The 20,489-nt window shown below is 47.0% G+C and overlaps 1 protein-coding gene across 1 annotated transcript in view; it reads left to right on the top strand.

Annotated features, from left to right (window-relative positions):
• The window catches only part of Znf282 (zinc finger protein 282), a 28,905-nt gene extending 21,929 nt beyond the window's left edge, over positions 1-6,976 (top strand). Inside the window, exon 8 of the mRNA XM_021164618.3 lies at positions 2,969-6,976. Coding sequence (XP_021020277.1) covers positions 2,969-3,786 — 818 coding nt within the window. The 3' untranslated portion in view covers positions 3,787-6,976. The remainder of the gene's footprint in view (positions 1-2,968) is intronic.
• The last annotated feature ends 13,513 nt before the right edge of the window (positions 6,977-20,489 follow it).

Raw genomic sequence — 20,489 nt, 5'->3', positions numbered from 1 at the left:
TACTCACACCAAATCACCAGATGCCAATCACTTGCTTGTATCTGAATCAGTTAACAGCAGTAGCCAGAAGGCAAAACCTCTCATGCCCAAGCATGAGAAGACACAGAAGACAAGGAAGAGAAGGAACAATATGATAATTGCAGAGTGAAACCAGAAGTCACTAAAGACAAGAGCCAGGGCCCAGTCTGTGAGGAAGGCCACCTAGGCCAGAAGTGTAGTTCTCAAAGGCAACATGCAAGGATTGGGATTCTGTGTTAGAACAATGACCTCAATTCCCTTCTTCTTGTGCCTCTTCCTTGGTTACTGTACCACTTACTGGTTCTCCCTCCCCCAAGAGGAGCCTAACACCTACTCAGAGGCAGCCTGTGGAAGATGGTGAAGAAGGCGAATTTTTATCCATCCTTCTCTCCTCGGTACTCCCATTTGGGAGCAGGGACAAATGGGGGCTACTTCTTATAGAGAGAACCTCTTATAAGCATCACATGTCAATAAAAAAAAGCCTAAGCCAGGAAATAGGCACCTGAACTGTGGAGCACCAGGGTGTTTGCCGTGGAATAATCATCCTGCTAGACCTTGAGTGCTGAATTGGGCCAGGCAAAGAAAACAGCGGCAGGGAAGCAGAGCATGATGGGAAGTGGAGAAAGTGGACTGCTGGTTGTGCTGAGATTCAAGAATTATCAGAGGAGGATTGTTCAGAGGAGGTGGGTTCCCTGGGAAGCAGCCACAGGAACTGTTGAGCATGTGGACAGGAGTGAAGTCACAGGCCTTGGTGTAGCAGCAGCCAACATCCACATTCTAGTTGGTACGCGGGCCACAAGTGCTTTGGAACCAGGATGGTGCATTCGAGCATCTGGAATCAAGGTGAATGAATTTGGTGTTCGCTCTTTGGCTGCTCCTATAGAAATAGTAGTGAGAGTTGACTAGGCCAGAAGAGAGAGCGGGCCTGGTCTGTATAAGGTAGTATTTAAAAATTGGCTTCAGAGCCTCAAGGATGGGGTAGAACATGACAGTTGTGACCCGAGAAGCTGAAAAAAATCGGTTTCTCTTTTTGCCTGGCCCCTGCTTCCAAAATGACAACTCTGAGAGTAATTATTTATTAATAAATGGTCTAGGTCATAATCTTTGGCTCATACCCTGACTAGCTCCTAACTTATTTACCCATTCAAACTATTCTATGTCTTCCATATGTTTAGTTACCTCTCCTTCAGTCCCAACCTGCTTCTTCCTTCACATCTTCCTCAGTGTCTCTCTCAGCATCATGCTTGAATCTCTTCCTTTTTATTCTTTCACTATTTCCCAGAATCCTCTCTCTTCCTGCCAGTGTCCCACCTCCTATTTCTTGGCTTAGGCTTTTTTTATTATTATTATTATTGACATGTGATGCTTATAAGAGATTCTATCTATAAGAAGTAGCCCCCAAGGGCTGGTGAGATGGCTCAGTGGGTAAGAGCACCGGACTGCTCTTCAGAAGGTCCAGAGTTCAAACCCCAGCAATCACATGGTGGCTCACAACCATCCGTATCGAGATCTGGCGCCCTCTTCTGGGGTGTCTGAAGACAGCTACAGTGTACTTACATATAATAAATAAATAAATCTTTAAAAAAAAAAAAAAGTAGCCCCCAAGCCAGGCGAGGTGGCGCACACCTTTAATCCCAGTACTTGGGAGGCAGAGGCAGGCAAATTTCTGAGTTCGAGGCCAGCCTGGTCTACAGAGGATAGCCAGGGCTACACAGAGAAATCCTGTCTTGGAAAAAAAAAAAACAAAAAACAAACAAATAAAAAAGAAGTAGCCCCCATTTGTCCCTGCTTCCAAATGGGAGTACTGAGGAGAGAAAGGGGTGGATAAAAATTCACCTTATTGACCATCCTCCACAGGTTGCCTCTGAGTAGGGGTTAGGCTTCTCTTCGGGGAGGGAGAACCAGAAAGTGGTACAGTAATCAAGGAAGAGGCAGAAGAAGAAGGGAATTGAGGTCATTGTTCTGACACAAAGAGCCTGGACTCAGCCCACTGCACACACATATATATCCCTCCATGCGCACTGTACACTCCCCTCTGATACTCAGATTTATGGCCTAGGGATTTATGGCCTAGAGATGCTGGGATGCAAGGGAAAGGCACTATAGCCTGAGAAGAAGCAGTTCCCTGGAGAGCATGTTGTGAAATGACATCATGGTTTTGTTAGAGGCCAGGACCCTTTGGGCAACATCCCAGTTACCCAGCCTGCTTTCTTTGGCCTGATGCCCTAACTGCACATCCCTCTGAGGTTTGGACCCGAGCTCCCTGTGTTCCATTCTGGTAAACCTCTAAATGGGTTTTCACCACGTGCAAATTCTCTCCCTCCCATAGAGTCTCCAAAGATAAATTAACATTATCCCTCAGACTACACCTAAGTTTTATTACTTCAGGGCAATCTGACATTTACTTTTTTACATTTATTTTTATTTATTTAATTATTTTTGAGACAAGGTCTCAGTATGGCCTCGAACTCACAGAGCTCTGCCTGCTTCTGCCTCCTGAGTGCTGGGAATAATGGTGATGGTGAACACCACACCCCAGTTCAGTCTATCTTTACAAAATGTTTAAAATGTATATACATATTGGTGTTTTATCTGCATGTATGTCTGTGCTCCTTGTGCATGCCTGGTGAAGAAGAGAACATCAGATGCCCTAGAACTGGAGTTAGTCTATTGTGAGTCGCATTGTGGTTGCTGGAAATCCAACCCAGAAAGAGCTAGGGCTCTTGACCCCTGAGCACTCTACCTCTGAAGGTGACTTTGGGTAGCAGAAGCAACCCGGAGGGCTTGCCTATCCCTGATCCCAAATCACAGGGCATTGGTGAGCGGTTAGGCTCATCTTAATATTAAAGAAAATGAGGCCAGGATGATCTAGCCCCGCTCCGGGACACTGGGGTCATCCTGAAGATGAGCGCTATCAGCGTGTCACTTCTGTCTTCCTCCCCGCCCCTAGGTGACAGCCTGCTGCTTGTAAAGAACCCACCCCCATCTGTGCAGCCCCAAACCCAACCTCACCAGCAGAGCCTGCCCGCCTTGGCTGTACCGGAGAACCCTGGCGGACCCGGGAGCCGTAGCCTGCTGGAGGATGGCTTCCCTGCGCTTCCAGGCGAGCGTAGTACCGGAGGCGAGGCTCAGCCCACCGGAGAAGGCAGTGCAGGCGGTGGCGGTGGTGGTGGCAGCGGCGGCGGCGGCGGCACTAGTGCGGGTAGTGGCAATAATACCGGTGCCGGTGCGGGCAGTGGCTGCGGTAGCTGCTGCCCGGGAGGCCTGCGGCGGAGCCTCCTTGCTCACGGCGCGCGCAGCAAGCCCTACTCTTGCCTGGAATGCGGCAAGACCTTCGGCGTGCGAAAGAGCCTCATCATTCATCACCGCAGCCACACCAAGGAACGACCCTACGAGTGCGCGGAGTGCGAGAAAAGCTTCAACTGCCACTCTGGCCTCATCCGCCACCAGATGACGCACCGCGGTGAGAGGCCCTACAAATGCTCCGAGTGTGAGAAGACCTACAGCCGCAAGGAGCACCTGCAGAACCACCAGCGGCTGCACACGGGCGAGCGGCCCTTCCAGTGCGCGCTCTGCGGCAAGAGCTTCATCCGAAAGCAGAACCTGCTAAAGCACCAGCGGATCCACACAGGCGAGCGGCCCTACACATGTGGCGAGTGTGGCAAGAGCTTCCGCTACAAGGAGTCACTCAAGGACCACCTGCGCGTGCACAATGGCCCGGGCCTGGGGGCCCCGCGGCCACTCCAGGTGCCACCAGAAAGAGACTAGGGTTGGGCTGGGGGGCGGGGAGGAATGGACTGGAGTTGGGGCGGGTTAGGGTTCTTGAGGACCAACCCTCCTGCCCCACTGTTCTCAGCGCACCTCCCCGCCCTCTCCTCACCTCCTGCTGGAAATCGGCACAGGAATTGCACTCCAGACAGGGTATTCCAAGGGGTGGACCTGGGTACCCCAGTACTGTCCAACTCTAGTGGACAGTCCAGATCATCTCATAGGGTGGACCCAGTGGCCAGGGAAGGTCCCAGGACAGCAAGGCAGCAGGAATCGTTGGGACACACCTCGGACACACCACTGGCCACCTGGGTTACAGATTCTGATCAGGGAAAGCGACCAGGGAGTCTCCAACCCCTTCTGAGACAAGGAAATATGATCCATCCTAAGGTGAGGACACATCCTGAAAAGGAGAGCAAATCTGCGGTGTGGAAGCTGAGGGAAGCGCTAAGGGTAACATCCTCATAACAACACTGCCTCGCGCTCTAATAGCGCTTTATACTTTTTTAAAAAGTGTTTTCTATCCGTTATCTATTTACACCCTTAGCTTATCCCTTCGAGTTAGGTGGGGTAGGGTTTTCCTAATGTGGTAACTGAGGAGAGTGAGACACGGGTGAGATAGTTGTTTAGTAAGACCACATGAGAACAGTGTGGCCAAGCCACACCAGGGCTCCAGCCCAGTGCAGTGTCCCCACCGCACACACTGCCTACCTCTGCCGGTCTTAGACCGATCTCACCTGGCCTTTCTGGTCTCTCTCCTCTCCCACTTCCCTCCCTGGACCCCCAAATCCTCTCAGAAGCAACAGGGGCCAACTCCTGGGGTAACTGGGAATAGGGACTTGATGGGCTGTAAAATGTCTAGGCGTGGTCGTGGGAAGGCTCTTCTGTGACTTGAGCCTGGGCCCTAGCATCCTGGTCCCCAACCTGTATTTCTCAATTCTGATCATTCAGTCAGGTGCAGCAGCAGCTTCTCACTGCACAACTAAGGCCAGGCCCTCCAGAGGCAACTGGTGCCCTGGGTCAGACCTCACCCTGATGGTTTACTCCAGTTTCCCAGGGCACAGGGTGAGGAAAGACTGGCTGCCAGAGTAGCCACCAAGGAATGAATGAGACTCTGCCCAGGAGGGCTGGGCAAGTGGGTGCTAGAGCCTGAGCTCTCTCCTGCCCTGGGCATCCCAGTTGGTGCTATCTGTTAACTGATTGTGCTCACGGACATGGACACAGACCTACTATGCTCTGACCCTGCAGGCGCCTTGGGAAGCGCCCAAAGGACTCCCTTTCATTTTGGTGCATCACTCCATGGCTCCCAGCACCGCAGCCTGGCGGGCCAGTCTCCATTTCAGCATCTTGCATGGCCAGGCACTGGGGTGGGGTGGCATGCCCCAGGACCCTTGTTTGTGTCAAAAATGGCTTTCCCACTCCTCTTGTGGATCCTGTTTCTCTCCCAGCTAGGGAGCGTGGTGGGTGGCCAGCATTTCATGGCACCACGTTTGTGAGCGCTCTGCTTCTGTCCTGCTCATCTGCGCTGCTCTGCTTTCCTCAGACCCTTTTTTGCCGTGCAAAGGGAATTCTTGAAATTAAATAAAAGGTATCCAGATTGCAGATTGCATGTTCCCAAAGCTGGAGGGTCCGCTAGCGTGACATCCTACAGCAGACCTCAATGAACTGTGACCCACCGAACTGGGATTTCTTTCTTTGCTCCTTCACTCAGCATTTTGAAAGAGACTAACCTTAGGAAAATGGATTATCATGAGATAAATGTAAGGGAGGCTTCAGTGGAGTTCTGATGGGGCAGAAGGGGATCCTCCAGTTCAGGGATTATTTGGGAGGCAACAATATACTACTTTACAAAAGCATACAAAGAAAATAATTCATCATCTAAATCATGGAAAGTAAGATCCAAATACTTTTAGCTGCTATAAGTGGGGGTGGGGAATAGCTACTGAGTTATAAGTTTAAAACATTTAACACACAGCTTGAGTTTAATTCCTTTCTTTTACCCTGCAAGAAGCTGATTCCCAAAGAGGTATAGTGATGGAGCTATTGACAGCCAAGACTCCTGTTCTCTGGAGCCCCATCTGGTGGGTTGTACTATCCACCACTACAGTCTGAATGAATGGGCCCCTTCCCAATGTAGGTGCTAGGAACCAAATCTAGGTCTTCTGTAAGAACGCATCTCTCCAGCCCCAGGTGTGTGTGTGTGTGTGTGAGAGAGAGAGAGAGAGAGAGAGAGAGAGAGAGAGAGAGAGAGAGAGAGAGAGAGAGATGTCTGTGTGTCTGTCTTGGGGTGTATGTGTGCGCCTGTTTAAATGTAAAGTCTCAAATAGTGGAAATAATAATTTAAAAAAAAAAAAAAAAGACCCAGGAAGGAAGAGTAAAGCCTCCAGTGCTCAGAGCTGCTTCTAGGCCCTTCCAGAGCTGTGCTATTTGTCCCAGAGAGCTGGTGTGACTTCTTAGGATGCAGCATTTCTCTGCACTGCCACCACACACTCCTGGGTACAGAGCAAGGCCACACTGCTCTAAAGTACAGAGAGACAAGGGGTGCTGGGGAGCCATAAAGGTAGAGTCTGTTCTCTCCAACAAACCAAAGATGGATCCACCCAGTGCGGCTTGGTGAGTGAGCTTGCTAAGGTTAATTACAGAAGCAGGGGCAGGCAACACAGGCAAGACACCACGGGTGTGCTCTGCCCCCAGTCAGCTTCTACCTCTTATACACACTGGCATGTCTAAAATTATATACAACTGGGGCAGGCGGGAGAGCTGACTGAATTCTCCTGTGAGGTCAGCTGTGACCCTTCGCCCTCCTTCCACAGGTAATATGAGCAGCCTCAGTGCCGTTACCACAGACCCAGCTATTGGCTGTATTGTTATTTTATTGTGGCTGTGGACCAAGGTCTCCCAAAGGCTACCACAGCAGCTCTGCCTCATGATGGTGATGGTTATGTCTATCCTCTGAGAACTGCTATGTGACACTGATCAGCTCAGAGAATGTCAAGCTCGGGGCCTGAGTCCTCATGGTCCCCCCACCCCACCCACTTTTTCAGTCAATGTCTTACTATGCGGCCCTGACTGGCCTGAAACTCGCTGTGTAGATCAGGCTGGCTTCAAACTCAGAGAGATCTGCCTGCTTCTGTCTCTTTGAGTGCTGGAATTAAAGGTATGTGCCACCATGCCAAACCTGGTCCCTTAACTTTTGGTGATTTGTGTCATTGTATAGAAAAAGTGTTTAGAGGAAAAGATTAAAGATAGATAGGCCTTAGATCATTATTCAACAGTTGGTGACCATGTATAAGACCCAATCCTTGTCAAGCTTGAAATGTAATGGGAAAGAGAAGACATTCGTGAGAATGAAACTATGTGGCTGTCCACCATGAAAACAGTGGGAAACACACACTTGATCTTCCCTGGGGTTTGCCACGGTGGCTACAGAAGGCTGGAGAGCAGTGCTGGAGAGAAGCCATACATAGCCAGTGGGCACCAACACCCACAGTGCCTGCCTATCGGTTCCTGAACCGTATTCCAATGGGTCTCACTATACAGGTGTCTTTAGCTACACTGTGAGAGGCCCCGTTCTCTGAGACAGTAAGCTCTACTCTCAGGACTAACCAAAGGCAGTGCCTCTCAGTATGCTGGACTTTGCATATCATTCACTAAATTACCCATGTTTAGCCCATTTCAGCCAAGATAGGCAGTCTGTTGGGGGATGGTTTACCTGTGACTGGAGTTAGGAGGCTGATCCACTTGAAGAAGAAAGGGGCAATCCAAGGTAGTGACGCTGGTCTATGTGAGAAGTGACAAGTTCATGCTGCATGAAGCAGCAGGTGCAACTTCACGTTGAAGTCAGGCTTGAAGCAAGAGCTGCACAGGGTAAAAGGAAAGGAAGGCAGGGAGACAGGAATTGTAAGGCAAGAAGGAGACTGGTGTGGCCTGGGCAGAGAGGTATGAGTCTGTGGTTATATAGTTAGATGGTGAGGCCTATAGTACAGGCCACAGAAGACCTTGAATACTCAAAGTGTTCTAGAGACAGACCAGAAGCAAGTCTGGGATCCACTGTAGTGTAGCAGCCCTGTAGAACTTAAATGCAGAGCAGGCATGGCTCCAAAGGAGATCGGGAAGGATTTGATGCAAGTCCTGAGAAGGTGGGATAAACCAGAGGCCATTGAAAATGACAAAACACAGGTAAATCTTTTTTATTTAAATGGACTTTCCCATTTCTGAGCAAATAAATTTTGTGTGTGGGTGCACTAATATACATGAGCAGAGATTGCTGGGTCCTGTTTTTTCATTCTCTGCCTATTCCTACAAGAGAGGGTCTCTTACTGGACCTGGGGCTAAGCTGGGAGCCAGCAAGTCCCAGGGGTGTTGCCCTCTCTCTCTCTTGCTGTCTGTGGCACACTGCGGTTACAGGTGCACTTGGCTTTTTACGTGAGTGCTGAGGATTTGAACTCAGGTCCTCATGCACAGCAAGTGCTCTTATCCACTGAACTATCCCCAGCCTTTCCTCTCTTCTCTTCTCTTCTCTTCTCTTCTCTTCTCTTCTCTTCTCTTCTCTTCTCTTCTCTTCTCTTTCTCTCTTTCTCTCTCTCTCTCTCTCTCTCTCTCTCTCTCTCTCTCTCTCTCTCTCTCTCTCTCTCTCCCTCTCTCTCTCTCTCTCTTTCTTTCTTTCTTTCTTTCTTTCTTTCTTTCTTTCTTTCTTTCTTTCTTTCCTTCTTTCGAGTGGTTGGAGGCATGGGTGGTGCTGAACTTTGAACCCAAGGTTTCCTAACCCAAGTGTTAGGAAAGCACTCTTCCACTGTACTGCCTCCCTCCCTCCCTTCCTTCCTTCTTTTTTTTTCTTTCTGAGATTGTCTCATGTAGTTCAGAGTGGCCTGCAACTTCCTATGTAGCCAAAGACAACCTTTATTTTCTGATCCTTCTCCCTCCACCTGAGTACTGAAATTACAGGCATGTTCCACTTCCCTTTATACATTGCTTTGTATGCTAGGCAAACACACCAGCTCTAAACAATACTATCTTAGGATCAAGGATTCTACTGTCATAATTGTCTTTTTGAGACCCGGTCCCTCGGCACTGGACATTGGTGAGAAGAGGGAAAAATAGGCAAAATCACACCAGTCCTGACTAATCAGGGCTGTAATATTACAGGGGCTTGGCCTTTAGTGTTATAAAAGCACCCTACAAGCCGGGCGTGGTGGCGCACGCCTTTAATCCCAGCACTTGGGAGGCAGAGGCAGGCGGATTTCTGAGTTCGAGGCCAGCCTGGTCTACAAAGTGAGGTCCAGGACAGCCAGGGCTATACAGAGAAACCCTGTCTCGAAAAAACCAAAAAAAAAAAAAAAAGCACCCTACAGGGCAAACTGTGGGCCCAGGGCTAGTCTCTCCTCTGGCTCTGCATTGATGAGCCTCCTTTCAGCCCAACACAGTAAATGCCTCAAATCATCCCTAGCCCATGAGCCATCTCTGTTCTTTTGTTGCTGGTTTCATAATGTAGCCCTGGCTGTCCTGGATCTCACTACATAGAGTAGGCTCGAACTCACAGAGATCCACCTGCCTCTACTTCACAAGCACTGGTATTAAAGGTGTGTGCCACTAAGCCCAGCATCTGTCTCCGTTCTTAAAAGACTTTGAACCACTCTTTAAAAAAAAAAAAAAGATTTATTTATTTATTATACATAAGTACACTGTAGCTGTCTTCAGAAGAGGGAGTCAGATCTCATTACAGGTGGTTGTGAGCTATTGCTGGGATTTGAACTCAGGACCTTTGGAAGAACAGTCAGTGCTCTTAACTTCTGATCCATCTCTTCAGCCCTTGAACCACTCTTAACACCAGAATTGTCTCAGAACCCACCACCTGGATCTTTCTCCATCTTGCATTTCCCCTGTCTCACTAAGGGGCAGCTTTCTCCTGCTCTGAGGCCTCCTCAGCCCTTCTCTCCAAGATGTACTGGGAAACCCTGAATCTTTTTTGTTTTTTTTGTTTTTTTTTTTTTTTTGGTTTTTCCAGACAGGGTTTCTCTGTGTAGCCCTGGCTGTCCTGGAACTCACTTTGTAGACCAGGCTGGCCTCAAACTTAGAAATCCCCCTGCCTCTGCCTCCCAAATGCTGGGATTAAAGGTGTGCGCCACCACACCCGGCGAATCTTTTCTTTTTTTAGATTTATTTATTTATTTTATGTAAGTGATTACACTGTAGCTGTAGCTGTCTTCAGTCACACCAGAAGAGGGCATCAGATCCCATTACAGATGGCTGTGAGCCATCACGTGGTTGCTGGGAACTGAACTCAGGACCTCTGGAAGAGCAGTCGTTGTTCTTAACCTCTGAGCCATCTCTCCAGCCCAGGAAACCCTGAATTGTAATTTTTAAAAAAAATTTTTATTAGATATTTTCTTCATTTACATTTCAAATGCTATCCCAAAAGTCCCCTATACCCTCCCCCCGTCCTGCTCCCCTACCCACTCACTCCCACTTCTTGGCCCTGGCTTTCCCCTGTACTGAGGCATATAAAGTTTGCAAGACCAAGGGGCCTCTCTTCCCAACGATGGCCATCTAGGCCATCTTCTGCTACAAATGCAGCTAGAGACACGAGCTCTGGGGGTACTGGTTAGTTCATATTGTTGTTCCACCTATAGGGTTCCAGACCCCTTCAGCTCCTTGGGTGATTTCTCCAGTTCCTTCATTGGAGGCCCTGTGTTCCATCCTATAGATGACTGTGAACATCCACTTCTGTATTTGCCAGGCACTGGCAAAGCCTATAGAAATGATCCCTGAAAGTATAGTCTTGGATTGTAATTTTTTATGCAGTACAATTTTGTTCCATCTTTGCTCACCTTCTGTCTTCCAAGCCATTTCCTTTTTTTTTTTTTTTTTCTTTTGATTTTTTTCGAGACACAGTTTCTCTGTATAGCCCTGGCTGTCCTGGAACTCACTCTGTAGACCAGGCTGGCCTCGAACTCAGAAATCCACCTGCCTCTGCCTCCTGAGTGCTGGGATTAAAGGCGTGCGCCACCACGCCCGGCTCCAAGCCATTTCCTATGGCCTCTTTTTTCACAATTCAAATGGCCAACATTATGTTGGGGAAACAAAATATTAGTTGTTCTTTAAGAGGAAGTATGCAGCCAGGGCTACACAGAGAAACACTGTCTCGAAAAGCAAAAACAAACAAACAAACAAACAAACAAAGAGGAAGTATGTATCATTTTTTTCCAAACTATCAATCAGTGAATAGAATTTTGAAGGTTTTGTATTAATATGTTCAAAATAAAAAGTGTAAAAAGGAGATATACAGGGCATGGGAGTGGCCACAACTGTAGTCCCAGCTACGCTAGAAGCCAAGGCAAAAAAAAAAAAAAAATTTGTCACACTCATATCTGGTTCCCCTTTGAGGAAACATTCAAGTTATGGGTTCTAGGCAATGTCCTCTATACTGTCACTTTTGCTCTCCATATCACTTTCTTTCTGTTATCAAGTATCTGAGAAGTTATTGTGATGGGTATATAGGTAATGTCTTTCCTCTTTTGTTTTTTGGGGGTTTTGTTTTGTTGCTGTTTTTGTTTTTTGTTTTTAATCAGGATCTAACCATGTAGCCCCAGTTGACCTGGAACTCACTATGTAGAATACACTGGCCTTGAACTCAGGAGAACAGCCTCTCTGCCTCCCAGTGATAAAGTCAGGCTGCTATGCCCCGCTGAGCAGGTGCATATTGTTTGGGGAATGGTGGACTCATTTATTTACCAGATTGCTATTGATTACCTTGTGGTTTTTTATTGGGGGTGCTTTTTGCTTGCTTGCCTGCTTTGGACACTAGGTCTTCTGCAGCCTAGGCTGGCTGCAAATTCACTATGTAACTGAGGACAACCTGTTTCTACCTACCAAGTCCTCAGTTAGGTCTCTATTTCAAACCAGCTCACTCTGAGATACAGGGGGTGGGAGGAGGGGAGGGAGAGGGAGAGGGAGGGGGGAGAAAGAGAGAGAAGAAGAAGGAAGGAGAGGACTGTTCCCGACCCCCTGTAGTTACTTGCTTCAACCTACCAAATACTGGGACCACATAGGTGTGTGTGTCACCAGACCTATTTGTTTTTTAATTTATTATTATTGTAGTGGAGGGTGGGGGCATGTTCGTTCCACTCTACACCGTGGAGGTCAGGGGACAACTTTGTAGAGTCAGTTTTTTTCTTTCCACCTTTATCTTGGTTCCAAGGAAGGGAGTCATTACCAGGCTGAGGTAAGTGCCTTTACCCTCTGAGCCAGCTCAGCAGCTCCACCAGGCCTGTGTTTAATGTAGTGCTTCTTGCTTCACACTGCACCTGTGAAAATCATGCATACATTTTACCCTCTGGCCAAACTTCCCTCTCTGTGCTGAGCTAGGCCTGGATTTTTGGCATGACCAGACCAGACTCCATTTATGTCCATCCATGCTGTCCTGAGGTCCTGGGTCAGGGAAGTTGTGCTTAAGTCCTGTTCTCTCAAATTCCAGCTCTGCCATTACATCCCCACTAAAGCCTACCCAGCACTCTACCCATCACTTATATCCTTTCCTGATTTTGAGCAAAATCTTTAGAAATATCTCCAGGAACTAAAAACTGTGTCTAAGAACAGCTCAAGGACAGGTCAGAAGGGCCATCTGAGTCCTTACCTTTGGCTCGATCATAGAAAGCTCTAATACATTATTTTAAAGGCGGAGTGTGTAGCCCAATCAACATCAAACTCAGTGTCTTGCTTTAAGGCAAGTATGGTGATGTGGGCATATAATTCTAGTCCCGAGGGGGCTGAGGCAGAAGGATGATGGAGATTGAGCTTGTCCTAGGCTAAATAGCAAGATGGTGTCCAAAACAGAGAAGAAAAATCTTGCCTCAACAATCCTTCCTCAGGTCTCTGCTGGGATTACAGGATTACACACCGACATGGACAGCTTAGTGAAATATTTTTTTTTAAATGAAACCAGGCAGTGGTGGTGCATACCTTTAGGATTTCTGAGCTTGAGGCCAGCATGAGTTCCAGGACACCCAGGGCTATACAGAGAAACCCTGTCTTGAAAAACGAGAGAGAGAGAGAGAGAGAGAGAGAGAGAGAGAGAGAGAGAGAGAGAGAGAGAGAGAGAGAGAGAGAGAGAGAAGGTGGCAGATATCCCAGTGTTGTAGAGCACTTTCCTCCAAGTGCAACAGCCATCATCTTCATCAGGACAGCTGTGAATGCTTGCAAGAATCGAGAGAAAGGGGCGGTGGAGAGGGAGAGAGAGAGAGAGAGAGAGAGAGAGAGAGAGAGAGAGAGAGAGAGAGAGAGAGAGAGAGAGAGAGGACACTCCCTATAGTTACTTTGTCCCTGGTAAGAGAGCATTACTTGTTCCAGCCTGGTTACTTGGTCCAGTTCATGTCACAGGCCCACCCTGACCCAATGACTGTTGTCTGTAGGCTAGGATGCTATGATGAGGTCCAGCTAGATCAGTTTCTTGCCCTTCAGTCACTGACCAGGCTGGAGATGCCACCAAAGATAGCAATAATGACTTGCTCTCCTGGCAAACATCTATACTCCAGTTACTTAGGAGGTTGACAGAGGAAAATCCCATATTCAAGGCCATCCTAAGCCAGACGAGGCTTTCCAGGACTACAGAATGAGTTCAAAGCCAGCCTGGGCAATATAGTGATACTGTGTCTCAAAAAACAAAAGTGTAGAGGGGAGTTGGGGCTATAGCTCACAGTGGGGTACTTTTTTTTGTTGTTGTTGTTTGTTTTTTCGAGACAGGGTTTCTCTGTGTAGCCCTGGCTGTTCTGGAACTCACTTTGTAGACCAGGCTGGCCTCGAACTCAGAAACCCACCTGCCTCTGCTTCCCAAGTGCTGGGATTAAAGGTGTGTGCCATCATGCCCGGCTCGGGGTACTTTTTAAATATGTGAATGACCCTCACTTCCATTCCTAGTACCTGGTTAGGGGTTGGGGAATAAAGGAAAAACTCAAGCAAAACCTAAGAGGAGCCTTTCGTAAAGTGGGGGAAGTTCTGAGCCCAGAGGAAGAGAGGCCAGGCTAATGGTATAAATGAGCTACACAGAATACACACAGTAATAGAGGCACCTTGAGCCAAGATACAGTCAGTCTAGTATTTTTACTGACCTGGAAAGGCATGGTCTTCGTCTTATAGACATTAACAGGGGTAACTGAACAGGAAAGGTCTCAAAGGAGTAGGACTAAGGCCATTGTCTATAAAGTTTCTTGAATTAAAAAAAAAAATTACCTCTGCTGGGTGTGGTGACAGCCACTTTTAACCTTAGCAATCAGGAGGCAGAGGCAGGAGGATCTCTGCAAGTTTAAAGCCAGCCTGGTCCATGGAGTGCGTTCTGGAATAGCCAGGACTATGAAGAGAGACCCTGTTTCAGAATTTAAAAAAAAAAAGTCTAGGCAGAGGTATAATCACATACATATGCCAATGCTTACAAGCCATGCACAAAACAGAAAATTTAAAGGATAAAGTTATTAAAAGAATTATTTTAAACTTAAAATTATATTATCTAGAGGTGCATACATGTACTCCCAGCCCTCAAGAGGCAGAGGCATGGAGATTAGGAGTTCAAGGACACCACAGCCACCACACAACAAAGAGGTATTCGTGGCTGCAGGTTATCACAACTACTCCCCAGGTGGCTGCCATCTTGCAGCATAGTCAAAAACTATTCTTCTAAAAATTAATTTTTGTCTGGGCTGCACAGACTTCTCTGTTGGTAATATCCAAGTCTACATTCATACTCTACAGACACTGAGCTGAGAGGACACAAATCCCAACCGTGTGCATGTTCCTCACTTCGCTAATAGTGCCACCGCTTGTAGTGACTGCAAGCCACATTCAAAGGTTTTCTTTTTAGCAGACAGAGCTTCCGAGAGACATTTTTCTTGGTGAGTTCCTTGCAGTACAAGGCTTTGCTCTTCCAAATATAAAAGCAAATCAGAAGCCACATATTTTGTTGCTCAGTGTTTGCTCCATGCCAGCCACACAACTTCCACAAAGCACTTCACATGAATGGCTTCACATTCTCAGTGGGAAGATAAAGGTAGCAACTCCAGGGAGAGCATGAGCCACACTGTCTTAGTTAGGGTTTTACTGCTGTGAACAGACACCATGACCATGGCAAGTCTTATAAAAACAACATTTAATTGGGACTGACTTACAGGTTCAGAGGTTCAGTCCATTATCATCAAGGTGGGAGCATGGCCGTATCCAGGCAGGCATGGCACACGCAGAGCTGAGAGTTCTACGTCTTCATCCATCAGTGGAAGACTGACTTCCAGGCAACTAGGGTGAGGATCTTATGCCCACACCCACAGTGACACACCCATTCCAACCAGGTCACACCTATTCCAACAAGACCACACCTCCAGATGGTGCCACTCCCTGGCCCAAGAATATACAAACCATCACACACACTGTCTATATGTTTGTCTTTATGTGTATGTTTGTGTGCCTGCATGAGCTTATATGTAGGATGTGGGAAGCCACATGTGCCGTTGCAGGGTGGTGCTGGCTTCTGCTGGCCACCACGCATACATAGGCTGTAAAGTTTTTTTTGCCAAGATGAGGTTTTGAGAATTAACCAAAATTAACCAATCAGATGAGAGAGAAGTTAACCAATCAGATGTAGGCATGCAAAATGAGGTGGTAAGCATAACCCAAGCACAACCAATCCGGGTGTGAGACACGCCTCTCAAAGGCCTATATAAGCAGCACCAGTTCTGGGCTTGGGGTCTCTTCGCCTCTGCAATCAAGCTTTCCCAATAAACGTGGAAGGATCCTGTTGCAGTGTCATTCTTGCTGGCTAGTCGGGTGCGTGCATAAGAGTAGGAGCCCTTAGAGGCCAGAAGAGGGTGTCAGATCCCCTGGAACTAGAATACCAGGTAGTTATGAGCCACCATGTGGATGCCGGTGTCTCTCTCCAGCGTTTGTGCCTTTTTTTATTTTTATTTTTTTATTTTTTTTTATAATTTTTTTTAATTAGGTATTTTCCTCGTTTACATTTTTTTTTTTTTTTTTTTTTTTTTTTGGTTTTTCGAGACAGGGTTTCTCTGTGTAGCCCTGGCTGTCCTGGAACTCACTTTGTAGACCAGGCTGGCCTCGAACTCAGAAATCCGCCTGCCTCTGCCTCCGGAGTGCTGGGATTAAAGGCGTGCGCCACCACGCCCAGCTCCTCGTTTACATTTTCAATGCTATCCCAAAAGTCCCCCATACCCACCCTCCCAATCCCCTACCCACCCACTCCCCCTTTTTGGCTCTGGGGTTCCCCTGTACTGGGGCATATAAAGTTTGCAAGTCCAATGGGCCTCTCTTTGCAGTGATGGCCGACTAGGCCATCTTTTGATACATATGCAGCTAGAGACAAGAGCTCCGGGGTACTGGTTAGTTCATATTGTTGTTCCACCTATAGGGTTGTAGTTCCCTTTAGCTCCTTGGGTAATTTCTCTAGCTCCTCCATTGGGGGCCGTGTGATCCATCCAATAGCTGACTGTGATCATCCACTTCTGTGTTTGCTAGGCCCCGGTGCCTTTTTTTAAAAAATAATTTATTCTTTTGAGACTGAGTTTCACTATATAGTTATGGTTGGTCTGGAACTAAGAGATCGACCTGCCTCTGCCTCCCAAGTGTTAGGGTTAAAGACATGTCACACACACACACACACACACACGAGAGAGGGAGAGAGAGAGAGAGAGAAAGAAAGAAAGAGAAAGAGAGAAAGAGATAAGAAAAGCAAAGAGAAGAGAGGTAATTAATGTGGCCAAACTGGGAAGAAGAGATTAAGGGATCCAGTGAATTAACTCTGTTTTGGGGGTACTAACAGAATTTTTTGGCTTATATAAAATTGGAACAAGGGGTAAGAAAACATACATAATTGCTGAGTCCAGCATGTAGGGGACAGTACAGAGGCAGCAGGGCATGGGTCTCCATGAGTGTTAACAGTTGCTGTGGGCATCAGGTTTGTTTGCATAATAGTGTACATATGTTTCACCTTCCTCCATCGAGGACTGGCTTGTCTGCAAGGTTAATGATTCCATGATAATCAGAGACAGCACAAGTCTGGGAGGTGAGGGTGTGTCTGTGTCTCAGCAAAATGGTAGTGTTGTGCCTTGAGTTCACAAGAAACCCAAGAATTGCAAAGTCTGCTGCAACTCGAAAAAGAGTTCTTTATTTTCAAGTTTGAACTTGGTTCATCCACCTAGCACTCACTGTGTGAATGCTGGTAAGCGACCCTGTTTCCAGAAAACATTGGATTTATATACATAAGAATAGTGTGAATATTTACAGAAAAGGGGAGTAGAGGGTGGAATAGTACTGGGGGGGGGGTTAATGGGTATCTGTTCAAGGACTAATTTTATGGCCTGTCGTAACTGTCTGTGACCTGACCTCTGTTTATCTTGTTTTCTATGGTCTCCCTTGAGCTTGTTATTTCTCTAAGGTCTCCAGAAGTTTTGCTGCTTATCAGAAGGAGTGTTGAGTGCCATTCTAACACTAGGGAAGGGGGAGGGAGGATGGGGAACACAGAGGCAAACTATCTCTACAACACTGAAGTCTCTCTAGTACCAGTAATTCGGGGGTTACAACAGTAGAACACTGACTTTCAGGACAGCCCTTAAGGCTGTGGGGAAAATGCTGAAAACATGAGCACAAAAATATATAATTCCTCAACTATGCAAAACATAGGATGCAATATGAATTATATAAGGATCTTCACAGATCTAAAGAACAGAGTCAGCTGCACTATGAGCCACCTTGTCAGAAAGTCACAAAGACAGGCAGATACAAAGGTAGGTAGATTCCTGAGTTCAAGGTCAGTCTGGGACAGAGAAAATCTAGGTCCAGACCCAGGAGTGCCAGTGCCAGGGAAATGTTAGTGATCCCCCCAAAAATAGACAGGAGCTGATCTGATGTAACTCACAGCAAGGTCTTTATTTGCGCTAGCTTGCCCCCCACTCCCTGTTTGCCTCTGTGTTCCCAATCAGAGGCTCCCATCCTCCCTCCCCCTCCTCTAGTGTTAGAATGGCACTCAACAGCACACTGCCTTCACGAATATCACGAATATCTATCAAGGCAAGGCTTTGTAGTAAGCAACAAGCAGGGGGTAAGTGTGCAAGCATCTAGTTGGAAAGCTGCTGTAGCCTTTAACATAATTGGCTGGTGCTGGGAGTCATGTCATAAGCTTAATTTCTGCCCCCCTCTGCACTAGTCATTGTTAGGCAGGGGGTGTAACCTGGGGGGTGCAGGTTTGTTGGGGGAATAACTTGGAGATGCTGGTCTTGTTGAGGGTGTAACCTGGAGATGCTGGTCTTGTTGGGGATTAGCCTAGAGACTGGAGCTGAGCTCCGGTTTTGTTGGAGGGGCAACTTGGAAACTAATGCTAGGGAATAGCCTGTTAGTTTACCTGAACTTAAACTTAGGTCAGGTTCTCTAAAATGAGGTCTAAACTTAAAAGATTTGGCCTATCAATAGGGATGGAAATTTCAAGGCAGAGTTCTGGGTCCCATTCAGATATTTTATTGTCTGTGCTTGTGCTTGCTCTCTCTTTCTAGAAGAATTGAGGGGCTGGGGTCATTGGATGCTGATTCATGGGATAATAAAAAGGGAACGACTGAATTGATAGGTAAATAAAAAATTGGGTTTTTGATCTGCAAGAGATGAGCTATCCAGAGAGTTTTTAGACTAGCAAGAAAAAGCTGTCTCAAGCAGAGAACACAGGAGTGTTCTGAAAAGCTGTCTTGAACACACAGAGAGGTCTGGAAAGCCATCCACAGAAGAACATAGGCCGTCAGCTTGGACCCATAATTTGACTTTGAGCCATTTGTTTCACTGTTCCCAGACACTCCTTCACTCAGAACACCTCTCCAAGCTGAGGCTAGTCCTTGTCATGTAATTAAGCTGTCTTGGTCAATAAATGGTCTAGATGATCGCTGTCCCAGTTCTGATTCTGTGAAGTGATTAGAAGTCCTTCTTGCTGCCATTGAATTGCCTAAGAGGATCCATCTGGTTCCTACAAGATGGTTAGGTCTGCTCCAGGGTACAGCTTCACACACAAGGATAATTGCCCTTATCTGAGACATGATCTATCCTTTCACTCTGCTCTTCCAGGGATTCAAGGTGACTGGTGGTTCAGGACAATGACTTACATCTGCCTTCAGCTTGAAAGGGGATGAGATGGGACAAGTAGACACACTCAACTGATTGACACGGTTATGGAGTCAAGCAGGAATTTGATCCAAACAAAGGCAACAAAGATAAAATGAAGGCACAGACACACCCAGACTGCCGTGGGGGGCTTAAATGAGTCAGCGCTTTTTAAAAAATTATTATTATTTTAACATAAATGTAGGGTTTTTTTTTTGTTTTTGTTTTTAGAGACAGGGTTTCTCTGTATTAGCCCTGGCTGTCCTGGAACTCACTTTGAAGACCAGGCTGACCTCGAACTCAGAAATCCGCCTGCCTCTGCCTCCCGAGTGCTGGGATTAACGCCTGGCAAATGTAGGTTTTTAAGTGCCTGTTAAAACAGATGCTGAGAAATTTTTTTTTTTTTCAGCAGGCTTGGGTTCTGGAGAAAGTTGTTAGTTGTAGTCAGTGTAGACAGGGATCATTTGCAGAAAAATGAAGAAGGGACCAGTCTAGTGAGAGTACTTGAATTCTTAGAGGAAGCTATTCACGCTTATTGTTCAAAGTGGAAACTCATGTCATTCTCACTCAGCATGTCCAGGACAATGTAATGGAAATGAGGCAAGTTTGAGTACTGCAAGTACTAGGTTTGGGGGTGTTGTTTGGAATCAATGTCTCTTTAGATATTTCTGGTTAGTCAGAAACTCACTATATAGCTGAGGCTGGCCTCAATCACTTGAGCGTTGGGGTGGTAGTGATGTGGCCAGATGTTTCCAAGCCAGAATGCAGAACACATTGCCTCTAATACTGACCCTGACACCCAGACATGAGGACTAGGTTATTTATTTATTTTGTTTGTTTTTTTGAGACAGGGCCTGGCACTCACTCTGTAGACCAGGCTGGTCTCGAACTGGCCTCGAACTCAGAAACCCACCTGCTTCTGCCTCCCAAGTGCTGGGATTAAAGGCGTGCGCCACCACTGCCCGGCGATGACTAGGTTAATTATTTGTGATTAAAGCTATCTTGAATTCTGCAATGCAAGTGATTACCATAATTAACATTCTACAATGGATTGACCAGAAAAAGCCAAGTCATAGGTGAGCATTTGGAAGAAAATCACCTTTTCTTTAGCTTCAGCTGTGTTCTTCCCTCACAGAAAAGGGTGTACACATTTGTACACATTTTTTTAAAAATTATTTTTATTTTTGACAATTGCATGCATGTCCAGAACGTATGGTGTTCACATCCACCCCCATTAGCCTCCTTTTTTTCTACTAGTCCCCACGCTCTCCTTCCCGCGCCTTTCTCTCTCTCTCTCTTCTTCCCGCGCCTTTCTCTCTCTCTCTCTTCTTCCCGCGCCTTTTTAAACTTACACATATTTGAATCTCTTAAAGCATTTCGCGGTGTGCAGGACTCAAATTCAGAAAATGCTCTTGGTTTTGAGAATCCTTACGCTTACACCCCACACTCAATGACTGAATTTCCAGGCTGCTGTTCCCCTTCCAGGAGCACAGCGGCGCAACAGAAATACCGCGCGGTAGGAGGAGCCGCTGCCGCTCTTCTTGGGGGTGGGGAGCGCTCCCAGAATGCAC

This window comes from Mus caroli, unplaced genomic scaffold, assembly GCF_978045245.1.
Source record: "Mus caroli unplaced genomic scaffold, Mus_caroli_1 scaffold_7, whole genome shotgun sequence".
Taxonomy (NCBI): Eukaryota; Metazoa; Chordata; class Mammalia; order Rodentia; family Muridae; genus Mus; species Mus caroli.
Note: the sequence above shows the minus strand (reverse complement) of the source record. Positions and strands in the feature narration are given on the sequence as shown.